Source organism: Nicrophorus vespilloides, unplaced genomic scaffold, assembly GCF_001412225.1.
Source record: "Nicrophorus vespilloides isolate i.1.1-1 unplaced genomic scaffold, Nicve_v1.0, whole genome shotgun sequence".
Classification (NCBI taxonomy): Eukaryota; Metazoa; Arthropoda; class Insecta; order Coleoptera; family Silphidae; genus Nicrophorus; species Nicrophorus vespilloides.
In genome coordinates, this window is record NW_017100088.1 from 1,751,347 (window position 1) to 1,771,299 (window position 19,953).

The following is a 19,953-nucleotide window of genomic DNA, read 5'->3' on the forward strand; positions in this document are numbered from 1 at the left end:
AACACAACTAAAAACAAGTCGTGCGGCAAAAAGGTTAAGAAACGCTGGACTGTAGTATTATATTACATTACAGAATGACAATTTGTGGATATAAATCAAATGTTAATTTGACGCATAAATTTGAGTAACCGCTAATTCTTATAAAATATTACTTTAAGAAATTAGAATTTAGGAATAACATAGATCTTGTATATTATATTACAGAATGACAGATTGTGGATATAAATATAACAGAATCTCACATTATTTATAGTTATCTTAATTGTTTAGTTTTTATATTTATGGCAAAATGACAGCTGTCACCATATGTCAAAAAATGAAAGATTGTTGTTGAAAACGAAGGATATTATTGCAGAGATATATGAAATATTATCAAATAAAATAAATATCTAGAAAAGTTTATTTTTTTCAATTTGGAAAGTACAAAACCACACTCAAAAAGGTTGATAAACACTGGACAGTAGTATTATATTACCGAATGACAAATGTTTATATATTTTTGTTAAGACAAATTTATGTACTTCTAATTCTAAAGGTTATATAATTAAGTTTAAATTTTATAATTTTGCAAAATTTATAACAGGAAGCGGCAGTTTTATTGTAAAGATATTTAAAATATTATCAATAATAAATATCTACAAAAGTTTATTATTTTTTCAATGTGGGAAGCACAAAAACGACACTCAGAAACGGTTTATGATTTGTTTACGTATTTACTTTTGCCTCTGTGTGTTGAGTACATTCATCTGGCCTGCATTCGAAACGATATTTACATATTATCACCACAAAAATAACATTTACACTGAGCCTTATTCCTCTCGTCCTTTGTGTATTTTGCACTGCGGACGAACGTTGTGTGTGCATTTGCCATGTCTGACAACGTTTTCATCGAGACCGCATTTATTACGGAATCACGTAATTACAATAAGTCGCATTTCCATGCAATACATAATGCATGCAATCGTTGTGCACTTACATTTCCTGCTTTTGTAAATAGTGAAGAATAAGAAGAGAAGAAAAAAGCGGACTGTCGAAAATTGTTAATGAAGCGCATGGATCGAATAATCACATTTATTGAATGATGACGGATAAAGTGATTGATGTTTGCTTTTTTTCCACTGTACGTGGAACAACTATTTCCACACATCGCTTTTTATATAAATATTTAAAAGTACTTTCTAGGAAAGCGTTCGATTGCTATTGGGAAAAGACGCGACGTACGTGTATGTAATTTTGAAGATGGGACAGAAATTTCACCGGAGCTTACAACGCCTGTCTGGCTCCTATGAATGAAACGAACAAAAAAAAATGTATATGAACAAATATAGAAAGTTGACTCAATCGCTGTTTCATGGGAAAAACCGTGCAAACTTGACTAATTATCCGTGATCAGTTTTCAATGTCTGCTTTAAGATCATTTAGTTCTATTTCCATGTTATTCCCAACAATTAAAACAAAATATTGTAAATATTTATATTCAAAAATGTAAATATAAAAAAAAATGTAATGAACAAACTTTCAAAATTTCTAATGTCTTAACATTAATAAAATTGCCATAAGATAATTTTGTTAATGAAAATAATCTCAGAAAAAGCTAAATTTTGTGAATATATCATAGTGGGACTTCGATTAGTCCGGATTGAAAACAACTAATTTTTTATTGAACAAAATAAAAATAAATTGTAATAATTATTTGTTATACATAAATAATAGTTTTTCTTTTTATATACATTCGAGTCTCTTATTGTGCGGTTTTTTTATATGTATTTAGTTCCTCAATTAGTCCGGTTTCAAACAGTCGGGCAATACCCGCAGTAAGCGAGGTTTGACTTTATTTGCTTTAATGATTACAAAAGTATAAGTATAAAAAAAACTTTGAAAATGTATAAGTCTGTAACGAATTTATCTTCAGGACTTTATTTATAATTTCAAGAAACAGAAAATAAACATTTAATGACGTTAGTATTTCTAAATTGAAATTAAATTATTATAATTTTATATAAATTTGCCCAAATTATTTGAAAAATTTATTTCTTCATTTCATATGGTTTTATTAAGAATTGTGCAGATGCGATAAAGGTTTGTCAAAATTTCCAAACATTTTAGTCATTTTTATATAAATATCTAGTGATAATAATTATGATTCATTGGAAACCATTCAAATTTATATTATCAATGATCACAAACAAAATCGAGAATTAATAATTAATAATAGAAAAGTATGAAACGAATTTTTCTGTTTTGCAAAAAAAAAATGCATTGTGTGTGAATCATGTTTTTTTTCTGTTATTATGTTGTAACCTTTACTTTACAATTATATTTTATTTGTCATTCTAAATTTGAAAATGAGTCAAATTCAAACATTGCATAGTCACTCTTTTCAAAGGTATTATAGTTAACTTCTTATATTTTTAAAGTTAATTATAATTCATTGAAACGAACAAAGATTTAATTTAACACAAAAACACAAATGAAATAAAAAAATCTATAAAATTAATGTTCATTATTTATTCAACAGTTAAATAAGTTATTAAAACAAAATAGAGTCAAGACTATGAAACTCTCAAATTATGTATAATTTACATCATAAAATATGCATAAAATCTATGAGATTGATTTATTTTGCTCTATGTAATTAATAGATTTTCTTTTACTGCGATTAAATGTCACTGTAATAAATATTCAAGATTATTATAATTTTATTTTAATCATATATAGGAAGACATTATGTTTTATAACAGGAAACGCAAGTGATTGTTACGATTTAATCTATCAATTATTATTACCGTATATAAATTTAATCTGTTTAATAATATTAACAAACTACTTATTGCATAATTATTATATAAATCGAAATGACGTGGGTTTAAATAGAAAAGTTTCCATAATTAATATTATGTAGTTTCATGTTTTTGAGAAAATAGTTAATTGCTTAATAAATGCTTCATAGTAATTCGCATTTTATAAATAATCGTAATAAATCATAGTTAAGTACGAAGTTTATGTTTGTATTCTGATTTATGTGATGAACATAAAATGATGAATTTATTTTCATATTTTTATTGACTTATGGTCGATTAATTGTACAATATAATTATATAAATGTTTTAACTATTGAATTTGTTTATGTTAGACTGTTACATTTTTTTTTTGTAATAATTAATGAAAGTAGAAATTTTGTATTTCAACATTATGTGTAAAATCGTTTTGTAAACCATTAAACTAGCATGTGTAAACGACACATTACTCTCTTCGACTGAATGAACGAACCGTCAATTTCTCATTAAAACGGAATGCGTAATGCGATATCTGTGCGTGAGTGTGTGTGGTACTTTCTTTAACGCATCGTTATCGAAACTAACGAATGCACACTCATAAAAAATTAATGTCTTCAACATAAGATTAGATTGTGCAGCAAAATTTTATTGACATTGATTAGGATGAATGTTAATTTCTGAACATTTTCGAAGATGTTTATCCAAGGAAAAAGTAGCGTTAGGTTCCGCAAACAAGAAAGAAACATAAATAGTGGTGGAGGAGGAAGACGAAAATAAAATTTAAATCCCTTTTGGAATAGTGTACTGCATTGTGTATGCATCTGCAATGAATGGAGAGGCAAAAAAACGATAGAAAGAAGGAGGCTCTTTATGAATATTATCCCAGCCCTAGGGGACCCAAAAATAGCACCGCAAGTGCTAAAAGATGTCCCGACGGTGCGTTGAACCTAAATACACCTCAAGGAATCCCAGAAGTAACAAAAAAGTAATAATACTGAAGAATACTACAGAAGAAAAATAAACCAATATTACAAAAGAAAATAAAAAGATAATACAAATTTAAATCAGCAAAATGAAAAATAATTTGTAAAAGACATAGAATGTTGTAAATGTCGCGAAAACTTTTACTTTTCAAAATCCATTCGAATGTTATTAAAAAAGCACGCGCGATTTCGCTTTCAAAATAGAAATTTCGTCGTTGCTCAAATTTTGTTGATGTTTATTTTTTAAATATTCAAGGTGTGTACCGATCAAAGCTAAATTAAGGTATTGTTCGATGTTTAAAGCCTTGTGATTCAATAAAGTTAAATTGGTTATTTGTCTGGTTAAATTCGCGCACTGTTATTTGCTTGTTAAGGCCTTTGATGTTCGATTACAGCGGATGGCAATAAATCATTGAACAATAAACATCCCTTTTGTTGGATCTTAATAAATTGCTATATTTAGCGGTTCGGAGCGATATTTCTGTGCGAGCGATTCTCACCTGTGTTGTTAATCCATAAAGAGCAAAGAAGTTGAGAACACTGGTTGTAAACTGCAGAATTCTTGAGCACTAGATTAATTGTTTGTTTTATTGGTATTCCTATCGTACGTAGAGTTTATAGTTAATAAACAAATTATTGTTGTCGCGATTTGCTGCTGCTAATGCTATTGTTGTTGTTGTTGTTGTTGTCGAGTATTGCTGAAGAACAACGCACGGTACGCTTCGTTCGAGCCGCACGAACGGAATGGAACTGTACGGACGAGTTATTACTCGGTCGGCCTAAAAATCCACTTCTCCAAGACAACTCTCCAGACTGGAGGCAAGCAGTATTAGCATTTAACAGTCTTTCTCTCCTCTTCTTTTTTTTTGCCTCTGCTTTTCTTGCATTGCTCCTCTCCTCCTCCACCACCATCCTTCAGCAACCACTCTTTTGGACGCGCACAGAGTTTCTTCTATTAATTGGACCAAGCATCTTCCTCATCTGCAAATTTCACTTTTATAGCGCTCGAAAGGCTACGTTACACATTTACTTTTTTTTTTATTTAGTCAACGAAATCTATTTTTAATTACAAAATATAAACTTGTTTATTTATTTTTGTTTTAATTAATACTAAATATACGGGTATTTTTGTGCGAATGGTGTAATTACCAATGTTTGAACGTAATGAACTTAAACTTTATATTTAGTACTTTTGCTTGTTAGTGTTTGTTTTCTTATGAGATATAATTGCTCATATTTCTTATCTTATATTTATCTCCGTTCATTCAAACAATTCCTCACAAAATGCACGCATTATTTCCAAGGATATTGAATTCTTTTTCCTGACCTAATAAGAAATTTAACAATTAGAATTATAATTAAACGTTGAGAAACTTTGTAATTATAATGAGACAAAATTGTTTATTTTTTGTTTGTTTACTTTACTATTATCTGCTTAATCATGTATAATACATGGATTAAAAGTTAATTACGTTGTATTAAAAAAAATACAAAAATATTATTGACAATATTTATTTCAGATAATGTTTTTATATATTAAGTCATTATAAATAATACAATTAAATTAAAACTAATTGCAATTAAATTATATTTGTGTTCGTTTTCAAAATACGTGGTGTTAAGTATTATTCATTTATGTGTTTACGTTTGCCTACTTTTTAGTTGTATTTAATATACTTAAGCTTAATTATAAGTAATTTGATTATGCTGTTAATTAGATAAATAATTATGCAACGACATCTATCGAGAAATGTAAATCAGTTTTTCTTTATTTTATAAAAAACAAATATAGTAAAAATAAGTACATTTTAATTAGAAACATGTAGTAATACATATTTGGAGGAGACATTAGGAGTTATCATTTTATGACATTGAGTAGCAAAAAAGGTCAGCAGTATCGTCATTCTCGTTGAAAACATATATTTACTATAGTTAAAATTGATAGTTTTGTTTTTAGTTATGATAATGACTAAGACTAGTAAACATGGATGAGTAATTCATTTTTTATATGATTGTGTCTGAAGTTCGTTGTTGTATCGCAAAAATAAATTCTTACTAATAATTAGTGCACATATTATTATGCAGTGAAACCTCGCTTAACGAGATTAATCTGTTCCAAAATATCCGAATTTTTACTCATATAATGAAACATGTTAAAAATACACATAATATGTGTACACAAGACTTCTCATCGTCACTCGTTATGCGAAATGTCGCTCGTTAAGCGAGTCATTTTTCTTACAATTCATTTTACTTGTTAAGCAAAATGTTCGTTACGCGAAGTGCTCGTTAAGCGAGGTTCTACTGTATATGTGTTTGTGTTATTATATAATTTGTAAAAAACGGGAATATTTTCAATATTCACTTAATCTGTCCCATAACATAATTAACAGAATATTTAGAGCGTAATATTTAATAATGTAATATTCTCTTCAGTAGAAGTGAAAATGGTTTAAATAAACTGTATATACCTTGTGATATTATTCACTGTGACAGGAATTTGACAGGATCAAAACAACTGTTACACAAATAAACAAAGTACATGAAACTTTGATTATTTTATAAAATAAATATAATTTTGTTTGTTGTTGAAATTTTCAAATAATTGATTTAAATTAGCGTTTCTCTACTTTTTTTTATTATAGGACCCATCTTAATTGTTTGTAGTTGTACTGCAACCCAATTGCTAATAGTTTTTCCTCCTTTTGACATGGTGACAGCTGTCATTTTGTGACGTATAAAATATTAAATTCAACTTATATATTGAGAAACGCTGGTCTAAATTAATGATACGTTCAATACATGTTAAAATACAATATTATCTTTTCAAATAAATTATCTTGAGTAGAAAAAATATGAACTTGTTTAATTTCGTGTGGTATTTGAATGAGTAGGATTGAAAAGAAAATTGTTTATATATTCTTGACCTATTTGCACCAATCTGCTGCTCTCGCTGCAAAGATAAACCATAAACAACACAAATGATCTTAGTAGGGACAAATCGGAGCATGACCGAAACTCACTGAAATTATCATTTAGTAACACAATCTTCTCTAATTCGTCTCTAATTAGTTGTACATTACTCTAAATAATTCGAATGTAACTTATAGAAATCTTGTTGTTATTCAAGCAAGTAGAAATATCTGAATATATTAGGAAGTTTCACTTTTAATTATTATTTTCTGACAAAAACATCTCCTCGTTTCTCACACTTCCAAATAATATCCAACACATAATATCATACACATCCTTTTGTATGCTGTGAAAAACTATATTTTTGTTATATTTACAACTTTCTTTCATTTTATTTTTCTGTTAATTTATATAATATTGTAAAATATGTAAATATTAGAATATAAAAAACAAATAATTCTTTGTTTATTGGAATAAATCTATAAAATTGTGTAACAAATTAATTTCTATTTCACAAATATCTTACTCTTAATGTTCATAGTGTCCAATCGAGTTTAATGTTAATTCTGATATGATAAATTTATGACTTTGTGTATGCTCTTAATAGCAGACATTAAATTTTGTTCTAGACCATAAAGAAAATTCAATGCAACTTTTGATTGAATTAAGTGCATCTACAAACAGCTGCTTTCAAAGCATCATGAAATTAATACAATTACTCAATATAAACGCATATGAACATGTAATATTTATTTATAAAGAAAAAACTACAGAAATATAGTAAATTTAATATTTAAAATCTTATTGTTTATTAATGTTATTAAACATTTTTTTAATACATAGAATGCAATGTAAATTCTTATGAGAAATTAATAGAAATGTAGATTATAATTATAGTTAAGATATGTGTGTTTCTCAGAACTAAAATCATTTTATAAATATTTGCCATGACAAATATTGCAATCAATATACTTGGCCTGGAAATGCTACTATCAACGTTTAAATAAGTAGATTGGCAACCAATTAAACATGAAAATATTATCTGTAAACAATTATTAAAAACTGCATGTAACAAGATGAAATATTGAACCTAACGTAATATAATTTTTGTATGTATTTATATGTTATTGTTATATAAACTTTTATATGAAGGGAGGTTCCACAATAATTGAAAATATTATAAGAAAATGTAAAATGTTATAATTCTAATTTAATATTCTTTAAAGGTCGGCAACCAATTGAACTTCCTTATATAAATTTGATGTTCATAGGCAATAAAAGTTAAACAATATTTGATTACTTTATAAGTATATGAACTTTATAATAATATGAACATACATTATTTAATTAATTTCTAAATATTCAAATGTTGTTTTCTTTTGAAATAAGATTACATTTTTAGCTTCCTCAATCGTAGTTTTTATCATCAGTTAACGCTGTTTATGATAAAGCTCTAGTACTAATACAGTCTTAGCACGTAGAGATTAAACTAAGCATAAAGGATTTATTGCTGCTTTTTATTAGTTTTACGTGGGAGACATGACTTGTCGGTGAGTTCTGAGGCTGAAACTGGTCTTGAAACCAAGTTCGCGCATCATTTCACTTCTTGATTAATTCTTCGAAGAGTGAAATGATACAAATACTGCTTTTTTATATTAATTTTATTGTAGTATTAATCAAATATTTTAATCGATAAAAATTTAAAATTATATAAAACTAAATTTATTGTTTATTCTAAAACTGAGCGTCACGTGGCTTAATATTTAGTTGATTTTATGTGTTCTGTCTGTGCACCCAAGACGAATCTTAATTTCGGGTTCGGTCAGGTAACAATTCGGTTCTATTCTTTGTCCTTACATGGTCCGATGGTAATTTAATGCCCATCCCACAACTCGTTTATTCGACTCTTCTTGCATACTTCCTTTCCAGTTCACAAATAAGAAGAAATAAATAAAGTAATAAAAAAGGAGAGTAAAACTGAGCCCTTTTATTCTCTTTTGGTCAACTCTTAGTTTAGAATTTAAGTAACGTATGTCAAATAAAAATTGAAATTTATATTACAAAACATAATTTTATTAATTGTTTATTAAGAAAATGTCAATAAACATAAATAATGGAAAAATATATAAAGTGAAATAAATGTTTCAATATTTATAGAATATTAATTTTTATTAAATTAATAATGTAAAAATACTAGACTTTACATATATAAGTCTAGAATTATTACATTACAGGTCCTGCATGCTGACGAAAAAGAAGAGAGGCTTTAGTACCACGACTCACCCCTTGTTTCCTATGTAGGGTTTCCTCCACAAAAAAAGAAGGATTATTACATATTTAATCACGAATTAGTATGTTGTTTGAACAAATTGCATAAATCCAATAACAACGTATAAATAAATACTATGATACAACTATATTATATACAGTTAGACCTAGTTTATCGCTTTAGGGATGCAAGTGCAAAATGACACAGCGTTAAACGAATTAACATTAACGTTATATCGAATCATCGTTAATCGAGGTCTTACTGTATATACATGTAGTATTTATATGTAATCAAAATTAATAATTAATTTGGTAAAAATGTTATAAATTTATATATTCAACTATATTAACACATTTGTAATCGTTTAATAGTTTGAAAGATATTTCAGGAATGTTGGGTTGAAATGAATGTCGATATTTAATATTTAAATATAAAATTTATTTGAGTTGGAAATGTATAAAAATGAATGAATTTGGTAGTAAGAGGCGAAGGAAATCTTAGTTTTTGTATTCTTTCTCGATGTGTTTGGCGATGGTGGTGAGTTGGATGTTGTAGGTGCCTTCGTAGATGCTTCCGATCTTGGCGTCGCGGAAGAACTTCTCCTGTGGGAAATCTTTGGTGAAGCCTACACCGCCCATCCAGTCGATGCACTTGATGGTGGCCATCTGGGCGACTTCTGCGGCGAAGTATTTGGCCATGGCAGCTTCCTTGGCGAATGGCTTGCCTTGCTCAACAAGACGAGCAGCGTTGTAGGTCAGGAGACGGGCAGCCTCGATCTGGGTTTGCACGATGGCGATTTGATGTTGCATCGACTGAAATCAGAAAAAAGTTAATTAGTTGTGACAGATTGCAGTGGTTTTGTTTAAGCTTTACCTGGAAGCTGAAGATGGGTTTGCCGAACTGTTGCCTCTCCAAGGTGTATGGGATGGTGGCGTCGAAGCATCCCTGAGCGCAACCTATCATCTGGGCGGCGATACCGATCCTACCCTCGTTCAAGAAGCCAGCTGCGTACTTGTAACCGTGTCCGAATTCACCCAAAATCTGGGATTCGTGGACGCGGACGTTCTCGAAGGTCAACATGCAGGTACCTGAAGCGCAGATACCGAGCTTGTTCTCTGGCTTGTTGACGGTGAATCCGGGGCTGTCCCTTTCGACGATGAAACAGGTGATGCCCTTGTATCCCTACGAAAGAAACAAGCAAAGTGAGGGAAGCACAATCAACAAACTTAGTCTGCTTACGGCTGATGGATTGGCGTTAGCCATGACTAGGAAGACTCCGGCGATGTCTGAGTTGGAGATCCACATTTTGGATCCGTTAAGGATGTAGTGGTCACCGTCCTTCTTGGCGGTGGTCTTCAAGGAGAAGGCATCGGTACCGGAGCTGGGTTCGGTCAAGGCGAAGCTGCTGACGGTGTCTTTGGACAGCCGCGTCAGGTACTTTTCCTTCTGCTCCTTGGTTCCCAACTTAATGATGACATTGTTGATGAGCGTGTTCTGCAGATCGACTAAGATAGCCACAGCCGGATCAACCTTGGACAACTCCTCCACCACCTGGATGGTGGTCATGAAGCTGCATCCAGATCCACCATATTCAATTGGAACTTCAACGCCCATCAACTATGGGGAGAGATAACAGAGAGAGGATACGATAAGAACGAGTTTGTGAAACATCTTTGGTTTCGCCTTATCTCGGGTCAACAAGATTTTAGCACATTCATCATCCAGTTGGGACGTAACAAAAGATGCAAAATCATGACCGCTCCAAGATAACGAACCAATCACGTCAGTTTTTCGTAATCGATTCCAACAACAAACAACTAATCCCAATTTCAAGTTCATACACACATAATAAAGAGAGAGAACGAAGCGAAGATCCTAAATCCAGCGGTCGAATTGGATAAGTCAAGGCTGTTATCCTCGCATGAATTGTGTGTATTCAATTAATCTTTATTTAGATTCCATTTCGTATCTCTCAGTAAATTAAACTCGCGACTTTCGCACATTCAACAATTGAATAATTGATTGAATCAAATCATGATTTAAAAAATAAAATAATTAATACTAATTTTTAGCATTTTAGTTGTTAGGTTACAAAAATCTTAACGTTTAATGATGAAAACAAGCCTCTTAACTATACGGAAGCAATTGAACTCGATTTCTACGAGCATTTATTAAGTGGATCACAAGAGAGTTCAAAGTCGAAATTGATCTCTTCTAAAATACACAGAAGCGGTTCACAACAGTTCACATCGTCCCAATTATTCTATAAACATAAGTGAATCTAGATATTAATCAAACACGCGTTTCCAAAACGTATTAATAAACTGCATTACGCTATAATTAATTACCAAATTCAAAACTAGTTTGTTTTCCTATTTCAATTTTATCTTATTTACTGACTTCAGATAAATTACGCAAATTTTTCAAATCTGTAAACAGTTAAAATACTTCTTAACATGGCTCAAATCTACGATATTTCAATTATAAAATTGTGAACAGTTTATGACATTATACAAAGAAAAATGAATATTTTTATAAACATATTAATATTTTACTATCAAATGTAGGTTGTTTGAATTTCCTCGACTGTTTGAGATTAAGTAAGGACGGATCTTATCCAGTTTTGAAGTATTGCTAAACTTTTTCAACTTATCATTATTTAGTTTTACTTGACTTTGTATCCAGTTTGAAACTAGTTTATTGTATAAAGTCACGACGATTCAATTTAATTTATTGTTTATGAATGACTGTGCTTTTTTGTTGTAAAATATTGTTTTATCTTTTAAAAACTAACTGTAACTAACATTTATGTAGTATTTAATTATAATTATAACACATGCTATGCAGTGAACGTTTACGAAAGTTAAGCAATATGGTTCAAGTATACTTCTTGGATAGATGATTTACACTTTTTGACAAATAGGCAAATGTCATTTTTGTGAAAGTGAGAACATTTGTTAGAGATTTCTTTTAATATTCGATATTTTTTTTATTTCAATAAATACATACATTTAAATGCTATGTGATCATGTTATTTTCTATTTAAACACAATGATTCTTTACAAAAAAGAAAAACATTTTTTTTCAATTTAATTTAATGAACAATTTAATTTCATTATTTCATTAAATTCGGTTAAGTTTATAATGTTTTCATGATTTATTCCAGTTTTACTTCATTAAAACGAAACAAAATAAAAGTTGGAATCTAAAATGATCGAAAGAATACGAAATTACTAGTTCATTTATAAGGCTTTTTTTACTTTAACTAAAAATAGCCATACCTTATGTAAGGTAATTTATCTTTTACTGATAAAATATTAATTTTCTCTTGTTATCTAACTGTTTTTTTTATCTTTTCGACTTAAATAAAATAAATCAAATGTAAACATTGAATATATTAACATTTAGATATCGCAAAACTATTAAACAGGTTTTTTGAATAATCTGTAATAGTTTTCTTTGCTAATTAAAATTTACTTTAAATAGATTGAGAAAAAAGTAGCTTTTATATGCATAACTTCTCATAATTGATTTAAAATTAATTTTGTACTTGCAACTTCGTACATCTGCTAGTTTTTTGCATTTCAAGTCAAGTATAGTGTGTGCAACATTTCATTTATTTTTATACTTCAATTACTCGAATTAATTGTTCTAATTTTCCATTCAATTATCGTTACGAATTAATTATTTTAATTAATGTGTATTTCTACGGTAATTTAGGCGTCAACCGAACAGTGAAAGCACTAATAAAAACTTTCTCTAAACAATATTTGCTAAATTTAATAAATTGATAAATGATGATATAACAAGATACTTCTTAGTAGGTCTACCAGAAGATCCATAAATTTACAAATTGTTTTTACTTAATATTGCATTAAACCCATATTTATTCCCAACTGATATGTTCCCAAGGTTCTTTCAATTCGTTTGAGTTGCCCACACGAGATAGTTTACATAACGATATACAGTAAATATGGCATGCACAAGCAGACTTTAATGTTAATTAGATTTTACTAACAAGTGATTAATAAAACATAATTTTGATTCCAACATCATCGAGTTCTTCGCACGTTTACACACAAAAAAATATAATAATACGCGAAAACACATTGCCTTATCTTCTGATAAATGCGTATTTACTTTCGTTCCAAAATAGTTCTGTACACGTGTAGTGTGAAACTCTTTTCTCGCTCTCCGAGCCAAGGACTTACATAACTTAAGCGACAATATGTTGGCGCGTTCTTACCCCGTTTTCGAAGAGCATATCGACAATTTCTGGTTTGATCTTGTGCTCGGCTTCCATCTCTCGCACGACGGGGCCGATCTGCTCCTTGGCCAACCTGGCAACTGGAAACATACATTATTCTTGTTTAACGACCCTCTGGTAATAATTTAAAAATAAATAAGATTTTACCAGTTTCCTTCATCATCATCTCATCTTCGGTGAGCTGGGTGAGTGGTGGAGGTGTGGTTGTAGCCTCGCACTGCAGCTTCGAGGTGGTGAGGAAGGAGCGTGTCCATGTCTTGGTGACAGTCGAGACGTTCTGAAGAACAATTTTTTTTTTTTAATTATTTTTATCCCTTTTTATTGAAATTTGGTGTTTCTCACTTGAGGTTTCAACAAATGCTTAAGGCTCTGCATTTTGAAGGTGTTTCTTAGTGGATTTAGCAGCAGACGCTGTTCGTGCGAGTTGTGGACTTGGAATGAAAGATGTATGGTATTAACAGCTTATCAAGTGGACACGCTAGTCGCACCAAACGGGTTTGAGTGCAATAGACTTATCTAGATAAAACGTCGTAGACGGAGATGGAAATATTTTCCATCATTTTTAATGCTAGTTACTACACCTTGTAATTTATTACGTATCCCTACTTCCACTCCTCATCCAGAAGAAGGAGAAATAACCGTGAACCATCTCTTAACATTATCCAAACAAATCTTCAATTTAAAAATTAGCAATTAATTACAATAATCTAAAACCAAAAACCATTTTTTTCTCATTTCTTCACACCTCAGCTAACAAATTGTTATTTACATTCAAGCTGAGACAATAATATTCTAATATTTTGAAAAGTCCAGTTAGTATTCTGTTTTGTGACCTTGCCTACATCCAAATCATCCGTGCCTCGACTATATCTGATTACATAAGCGAACGGAGGCTGAAAACGCAATAAATTCCATATCACAAAGAGCGTCTGTTTATATAATTTATTTTCAAATTTTACACTTCGCATGTTTGTAATCCAATTCTACGCTTTTCTGGCAATTCCGAGCACAACAATACAAATTGCATGGACTTTTACGTTTTCATCTATAAAACTTACATTTATTTCATATTTCTTTTGAAAATTTAAACTTTTATTGCCCTATAAAATAATTTTGTTTTATTCTTTGTAGATGATATTGAATAGATCTTTCAATTATTTCTAGTCGATTTAGATTTGTTTACTGCTTCCTACTTCTCATAAGAAATTATATTCTTAATGGAAGAAATTCCTACTTGCAAAGTTAACAACAAAATACCTGTCATCGAAGTATTTGTTTACTCCTCTCAAACACTTAATAAATTTCGAGTTGTGTAATTATCATCAAATATTGCATATTTAACATGTGAACAATTTGCAATAAATAATTTTCTATGAAGATTTTTTTTTTCAATTTTCATTTGGTCATCGGTTTTGTCGGTGCAATTCTTGAAAATATTCTCCGGACCTAATGAATTTATATAAATTGGAGTATAATAAAGGTTACAAATTTATTAGTTAGTGCTTTAAGCTAATAATTTAAGCAGAAATATAGGAAAACCTAAAAAATAGAAGAAAAGTTAAATTTCAAATATGTGATTATCCTAACGGCTATTTACCAGAACTACAAGATAATTGTGAAAACCGAGAGATGGTTTAGAAATATAGATAACTTGTATTACATCATGTTCATTATGAAATATGATTTACAAGTGTTGGGGCCAAAGAGATTTATATCAATAATAATTAATATAAATTTCTTATAAAAAGATTAATATTGTTTAAATTGTCGAAAAATTAATTCTTCTAGTTTAATTCTAAAATCAAATTGTATTGTTGGTTGCCTATAACTATAATAATTCTTGCTTAACTCACTTTTTACTGAAATCATTAAAATATCATTAAAACTTGACAATAATTCTCGAGACATACAAAATCTTAAGTTTTCCAATTTTTTTGGGTAAAAACTATTCATGCTTCTTGTATAACTGATAGTATATATTGTAACAAAATGTCTGATAATAATAATGACAAAAACCATAACCAAGAATTTACTTTGGTTAAATATAAGAAGAAATCTAGAAGAGTTATAAATAAGCCAATAAACAATTTACTATTAGCGGACCAGGATTTCGATAAGGAGACAGCAGTCAGGTAAAGCAATCAAATCCATCATATTTGTTGGTTATATCATTTAATGCATTTTTAGGAGGATCAAAGAAGCTAAAGCAGAACTTCTAGATTCAAATTTTTATTTGTCGATTGTCGCATCGTTGAGAGAAGGCTTGGATATCCTGAGAAAACCAAAAGTTGAGGTGATTATCTGCTTGGGTTTGGGCAAGTTCAGCGAGTGCATGATCTCTAGGTACCAATTTGCATTGTTGTTATGTTTGCAAGAGTTATTTAATTGTCCAGTACATGCATATGATCCTGCATTCACGGAGAATGAGACATCATTGCTTGAGGAATTTAAATTTAGTAATATCGATGAGAACAATGAAGGGAAGTATAGTACAGATGCAAAGACCACCTTTTTTTACCTCCCTCACTGTCCTAAACAATTGAGCAATAATCTGCTTTGGGCCAATTGGGGATTATCACTGAACAATTGCATAATTGTCGCAAACAGCTTTAACAAGATCCTGGAGACACATATGAAAAGAGTGTTAATGGAGAGTGCAAATTATGTTATGAAAATATCACCTTACATGGTGGAGTTAGCTATTATAAATTCCTTCAAGTATTATGATATGTTCAACGATACAAGTTTGCACATCTTTCCAATAGACAAACTGCAGTTGGTGTCTTCAGAGTTTTGGAGTGACAAGGAGGAGCCCAAGTACATATCGGACGTTGAATATATCGTTAAGAAAATGCAAGAATTATAGTATTTTATAATAAATAAACAAGTTTTTCTTTTAAAATATTTAACTCATTGAATTTTCATTTATACTTAGATAACATGGCTATGAATCCCAACACCCAGATGCTCAGGAGCATCATATCCGAACTTCGTAGGGCTAGCACCGGAAGCCTCGGGGATAATCCTCTGTTTCGTTATATTATGGGACAATACAGGAGGAATCAAACTACCCAAGAGCAGATCTGCAAGGCTAGAGAAGAGATGCAGTTTTTGGCAAACACGTATCTTTGTTATTTGCGAAGCAGCAGATTGCAGAAGGAAATCAGCGAAGAGTTTCATGGGAAAGGCGAGAGAACCATTGCGGAAACGGCCAAGATGGTTGGATTCAAGCTTCCCCATGATCCCAAATGAGTTATTGCAGATTGATTGTAGTTGCCGAATGTAAATTAATATAAATAAAATGTTTAGATATCAATTAAACAAATCTGTTTTATTGTCTATCAACTCTCAGTTAAAGTTCTGATGTTTCAAATATGAAAGATTCTAAATTTATATTATGGAAATATAGATTTAATACAATAACACAGATAGATTTAGAGTAATTATTTATTTAAATCCTCCAGGCATGCCGCCCTGTAAAGTAATGAAAGTATTAAAGCTGCACACAAAAAATACTGATTGTAATAAATTATATCGCATTAAAAGAAGTCACTAAATATAAAGCCCTATGTACTTAAAAAGTAATCTGTAAACTTAATTAAGTAGCAACTAAATAAGATACTATACAAGTTAGAAAACAATAATATGAATATGAAAATATAAAGATTCAGATAAATACTTAAAATAGATATGCACAGGTTTTTATATTTTGGTTCAAACATCTTGGAAATTCATTGTCTTAATAAATTTCCTTAGAACTGTTTGTAACTATTTTGGGCCAAATTTATAAGGACTCGATAATTATCCTATTAACTCTAATAGACTTGTTAATTCATAGTGTGCAGCTTTTAATTAAATACATAATTTTCTATAAATAATATGTATGGTAGAAACCATCCATTCCATTGGAGCGAATGTTGAGGAACCTGGCGTTGTTTGTGTCACTGTGGATAGAAACAGATGTATGTTATAGCATGACGAAACTAAATTTGAGGACTAAATGTTAGTATTTATTTTTATCGTTTTATATTTCTCTTATAGATAATAAGATAAATATTAAGATAAAAATCTATGTAAAATGTTAAAATATATTTATTTCTAATACATTAAGCGTTTAATACATATAGTGATGATATATAAAAAAAAAACATAAACTCTTTTACTTACTTCCCAAATCCAGAAGTAACAAACATTTCAAAATCTAGAAAAAAAAATGAATAAAATATTAATATACATAATAATAAGTAAAAATCAATAGCTTATACGTATGTCTGAAAACTAAATTACTTTAAAACTAAGTATTCAATTTTGATACTATAAATATAATCACATAAATATCAAATTGAAAACTTGGTACAGATGTTTTAAGATGTCCAGATGATAGCTAATTAGAAATCTGATTTTTTTTGATTATTTTGTTAAAAATATTAACGTGGAAGATATACGTTATTAGTTAATTGAAAATGTAGTCAAAATATAAAACTATTTCGATATAATTATATGAAAATATAGCGATAATAAACATGAAAAACATATTATTAATTGCAAATGTGGTGAAGCTCTTTTTGATGTCATCTAAGGTTTTCAGGTAAATGCAAACTAGTTATAAAGCTTAGTATTGAGATTTGCTAAATATAAAAAATTTAGTAAATTAAAAAAAAAATAATAAACATGAAGAAACACGTTAAAATATGTGACAGAACGAGTTAAAAAATTGTTTTGGATTACTTAAAAATATTTCATGGAGTCAATTTAGCCGAGGTATCTTTTGAATCGTTATACTTCTTTTCAATTCGATAAAGAAGTTTTTACTACATACCACCTCGACATAGCGGACGTTCGTTTTTATGATCTGACCATGGATGTTGTATAAAGGCATATTTTGAGAATCATTCCTGGGGTAGTACAAATTCATAGCATCTTTGCGATTTGCATATATGGGAACTGTTGTACCATCAATCAAATTTATGACTTTAGTATAAGAATTGCAAACAAACCATGTGACGACTTTTGATAGCATAAAAATACTATTAAAACACAATTTCGGAGCTGTCAGTCTTGGGTAGAACCTTAAGATGGAGCTATCAAAATTGTGCAAGGAAATGTATTTTCGACGTTGACGTTCACGCAAAATGTACAGTGGATGCAGGTGTAGCATTTCCAAGGACGCATACTTTAGATGAGTAAATTTGTCAAAGTCCGTTATAGAGTCTTTAATTGGAAAAGTACCTCTATGTCTTTGATCCAGCTCGTTTAAAGCGATATTATGAAGCTGCTTGATGCAGTGGTAGCTTCCCGGATTAAAGGGAAGAGGAAGATCCTTTTTTCCATTATCAACCACGGGCATCGTGTATTTATACGAGATCTTGCATAGGTTTTTCGTTACGCATTTGTCGAAGGATATACACATCTTCATATCGTTAGTCTGTTGTTGTATCTCACCTGTTTCTTTTTTCTTTACAATGTTTGAATTTTCTTCAATATCTGCAAATAGAAAACATTAATTACACTTTATTCCTATTCTATTTGCTATATGGATGCTTCAGATTATTAACTTAAGTTGATTACGTACCTTCCTTAAAGTCAATTCCATTCAACACTGCAGGGATTTCAGGCTCGTTCACCCCAGGTGCATAGACAGGACGGCCTTGATCAAAACTGATGTTCTCCGCTAAAGACATACATTTTAATCAGAAACGTCCCAAAAACATAACAAAAGGTACTTACATTCGAGCATGCTGGGCGGGAAATATTGTGGATGCATGACAAAATCGGTACCGAATGGTTCGAACAAAGAATTCAACCTATCTGTCTCGGTATAAAGATGTCGTTGGAATACGAAATCTAGAAACAACATTGCTTTTACATCTTAACATACGTGTATTAGCAATGAAATCAACAATTTTCTGCAAATATACAAGAATATATAATTTCTTGTATATTTGCAGCCTAAAATTGTTGATTTCATTGCTACAGCCTTATTGAAAATTCCTAAGAACCCAACCTTTTGGTGCTCTTCTAAAATACATTTTAAACTACCGTGATACGAATTGGTTGAATGGTGTATTGGTATAGAGTTGTGAATCCCTGATGTAGTGTCTAAAGTGCAAATAGATGCTGACAGTACAACTAAAGTCTTTAAAGAAACAATAATTATATATAAAAGTTACCGCAGGGGTCGGATGTCAATGGGGTTGGCGGCGGTGGTGAGATGGCTCCGTCGGATTCTTCAGAACTATTTTCTATATCGGAGTCATCCTCGGTATCATCATCATCATCAAAATCGCTGTAGTCCGATTCGTAATCTGTAAAAATCTAAGTATTTATTGACGGAAACGGAAATTGGAATGGACGATGAACGCGCAACAATTATTTATACCTCAGCGACACATTTACGAACAGTTGAAATTGTTCAAAAGAGGAACGTAACCAAACGCATGGTACAGCTTGGAAATGTGTCGCGATCTGAGCTCCTTTTTTTCTGCTCCGGAGATACCTCGAATTCGAAGCGTCTTTTTGGAGTTTAGGTGTCAGAAAAAAAAACAAAAAAAAATAACTTCTTTTCCAAACGTTAAATGCTTATCAACATTGCTTGTCTCTTGATAACAACAGTTTGTTATTAATTGAAAATGACAGAATCATTTTGCTTAGATTTAAGCTTGGACGAGATTGGATCAATACGAATCACTCACCTAATTGGATTTACAATATTCAAGCAACAAATGTGACTTACGAACACTAATT

At 30.3% G+C, this 19,953-nt stretch overlaps 5 protein-coding genes across 9 annotated transcripts in view; 2 read left to right on the forward strand and 3 right to left on the reverse strand.

Moving 5' to 3' along the window:
• Window positions 1–4,636, reverse strand: part of LOC108567418 — a 30,348-nt gene extending 25,712 nt beyond the window's left edge. For 2 of the 3 annotated variants that reach the window (XM_017927868.1, XM_017927866.1), the window contains exon 1: window positions 4,261–4,631. The gene's annotated coding sequence lies outside the window, so the exon portion shown is untranslated. Of the gene's footprint in view, window positions 1–4,260 lie in introns of all 3 variants that reach the window. The other variant, XM_017927869.1, reaches the window with a different exon arrangement.
• A 4,722-nt stretch (window positions 4,637–9,358) lies between these two features.
• Window positions 9,359–13,678, reverse strand: LOC108567469 (short/branched chain specific acyl-CoA dehydrogenase, mitochondrial). The gene is made up of 6 exons (XM_017927959.1): window positions 13,552–13,678; window positions 13,357–13,486; window positions 13,189–13,289; window positions 10,182–10,559; window positions 9,816–10,124; window positions 9,359–9,754 (listed from the first exon to the last, which is right to left on the reverse strand). The coding sequence occupies exons 1-6, from the start codon at window positions 13,582–13,584 to the stop codon at window positions 9,440–9,442; spliced, it is 1,266 nt and encodes a 421-aa protein (XP_017783448.1). The 5' UTR covers window positions 13,585–13,678; the 3' UTR covers window positions 9,359–9,439.
• A 1,735-nt stretch (window positions 13,679–15,413) lies between these two features.
• LOC108567402 (UPF0562 protein C7orf55 homolog) lies at window positions 15,414–16,530 on the forward strand. The gene is made up of 2 exons (XM_017927833.1): window positions 15,414–15,502; window positions 16,145–16,530. Exon 2 carries the CDS (start codon window positions 16,150–16,152, stop codon window positions 16,459–16,461), a length of 312 nt encoding a protein of 103 aa, XP_017783322.1. The 5' UTR covers window positions 15,414–15,502; window positions 16,145–16,149; the 3' UTR covers window positions 16,462–16,530.
• Window positions 15,509–16,118, forward strand: LOC108567401 (SRR1-like protein). The gene has a single exon (XM_017927832.1). The coding sequence runs from the start codon at window positions 15,542–15,544 to the stop codon at window positions 16,073–16,075; it is 534 nt and encodes a 177-aa protein (XP_017783321.1). The 5' UTR covers window positions 15,509–15,541; the 3' UTR covers window positions 16,076–16,118.
• Window positions 16,531–17,543: 1,013 nt separating the features above from the next.
• Window positions 17,544–19,675, reverse strand: LOC108567413. 3 transcript variants are annotated; one of them, XM_017927845.1, is made up of 6 exons: window positions 19,589–19,675; window positions 19,380–19,514; window positions 19,214–19,308; window positions 18,937–19,053; window positions 18,782–18,880; window positions 17,544–18,693 (listed from the first exon to the last, which is right to left on the reverse strand). In XM_017927845.1, the coding sequence occupies exons 3-6, from the start codon at window positions 19,236–19,238 to the stop codon at window positions 17,957–17,959; spliced, it is 978 nt and encodes a 325-aa protein (XP_017783334.1). In that variant the 5' UTR covers window positions 19,239–19,308; window positions 19,380–19,514; window positions 19,589–19,675; the 3' UTR covers window positions 17,544–17,956. The 3 variants fall into 3 exon arrangements, with proteins under 3 accessions (XP_017783334.1, XP_017783336.1, XP_017783335.1); XM_017927847.1 differs by having other exon boundaries at window positions 19,214–19,326; XM_017927846.1 differs by having other exon boundaries at window positions 19,380–19,524; window positions 19,589–19,665.
• Between the last annotated feature and the right edge of the window lie 278 nt (window positions 19,676–19,953).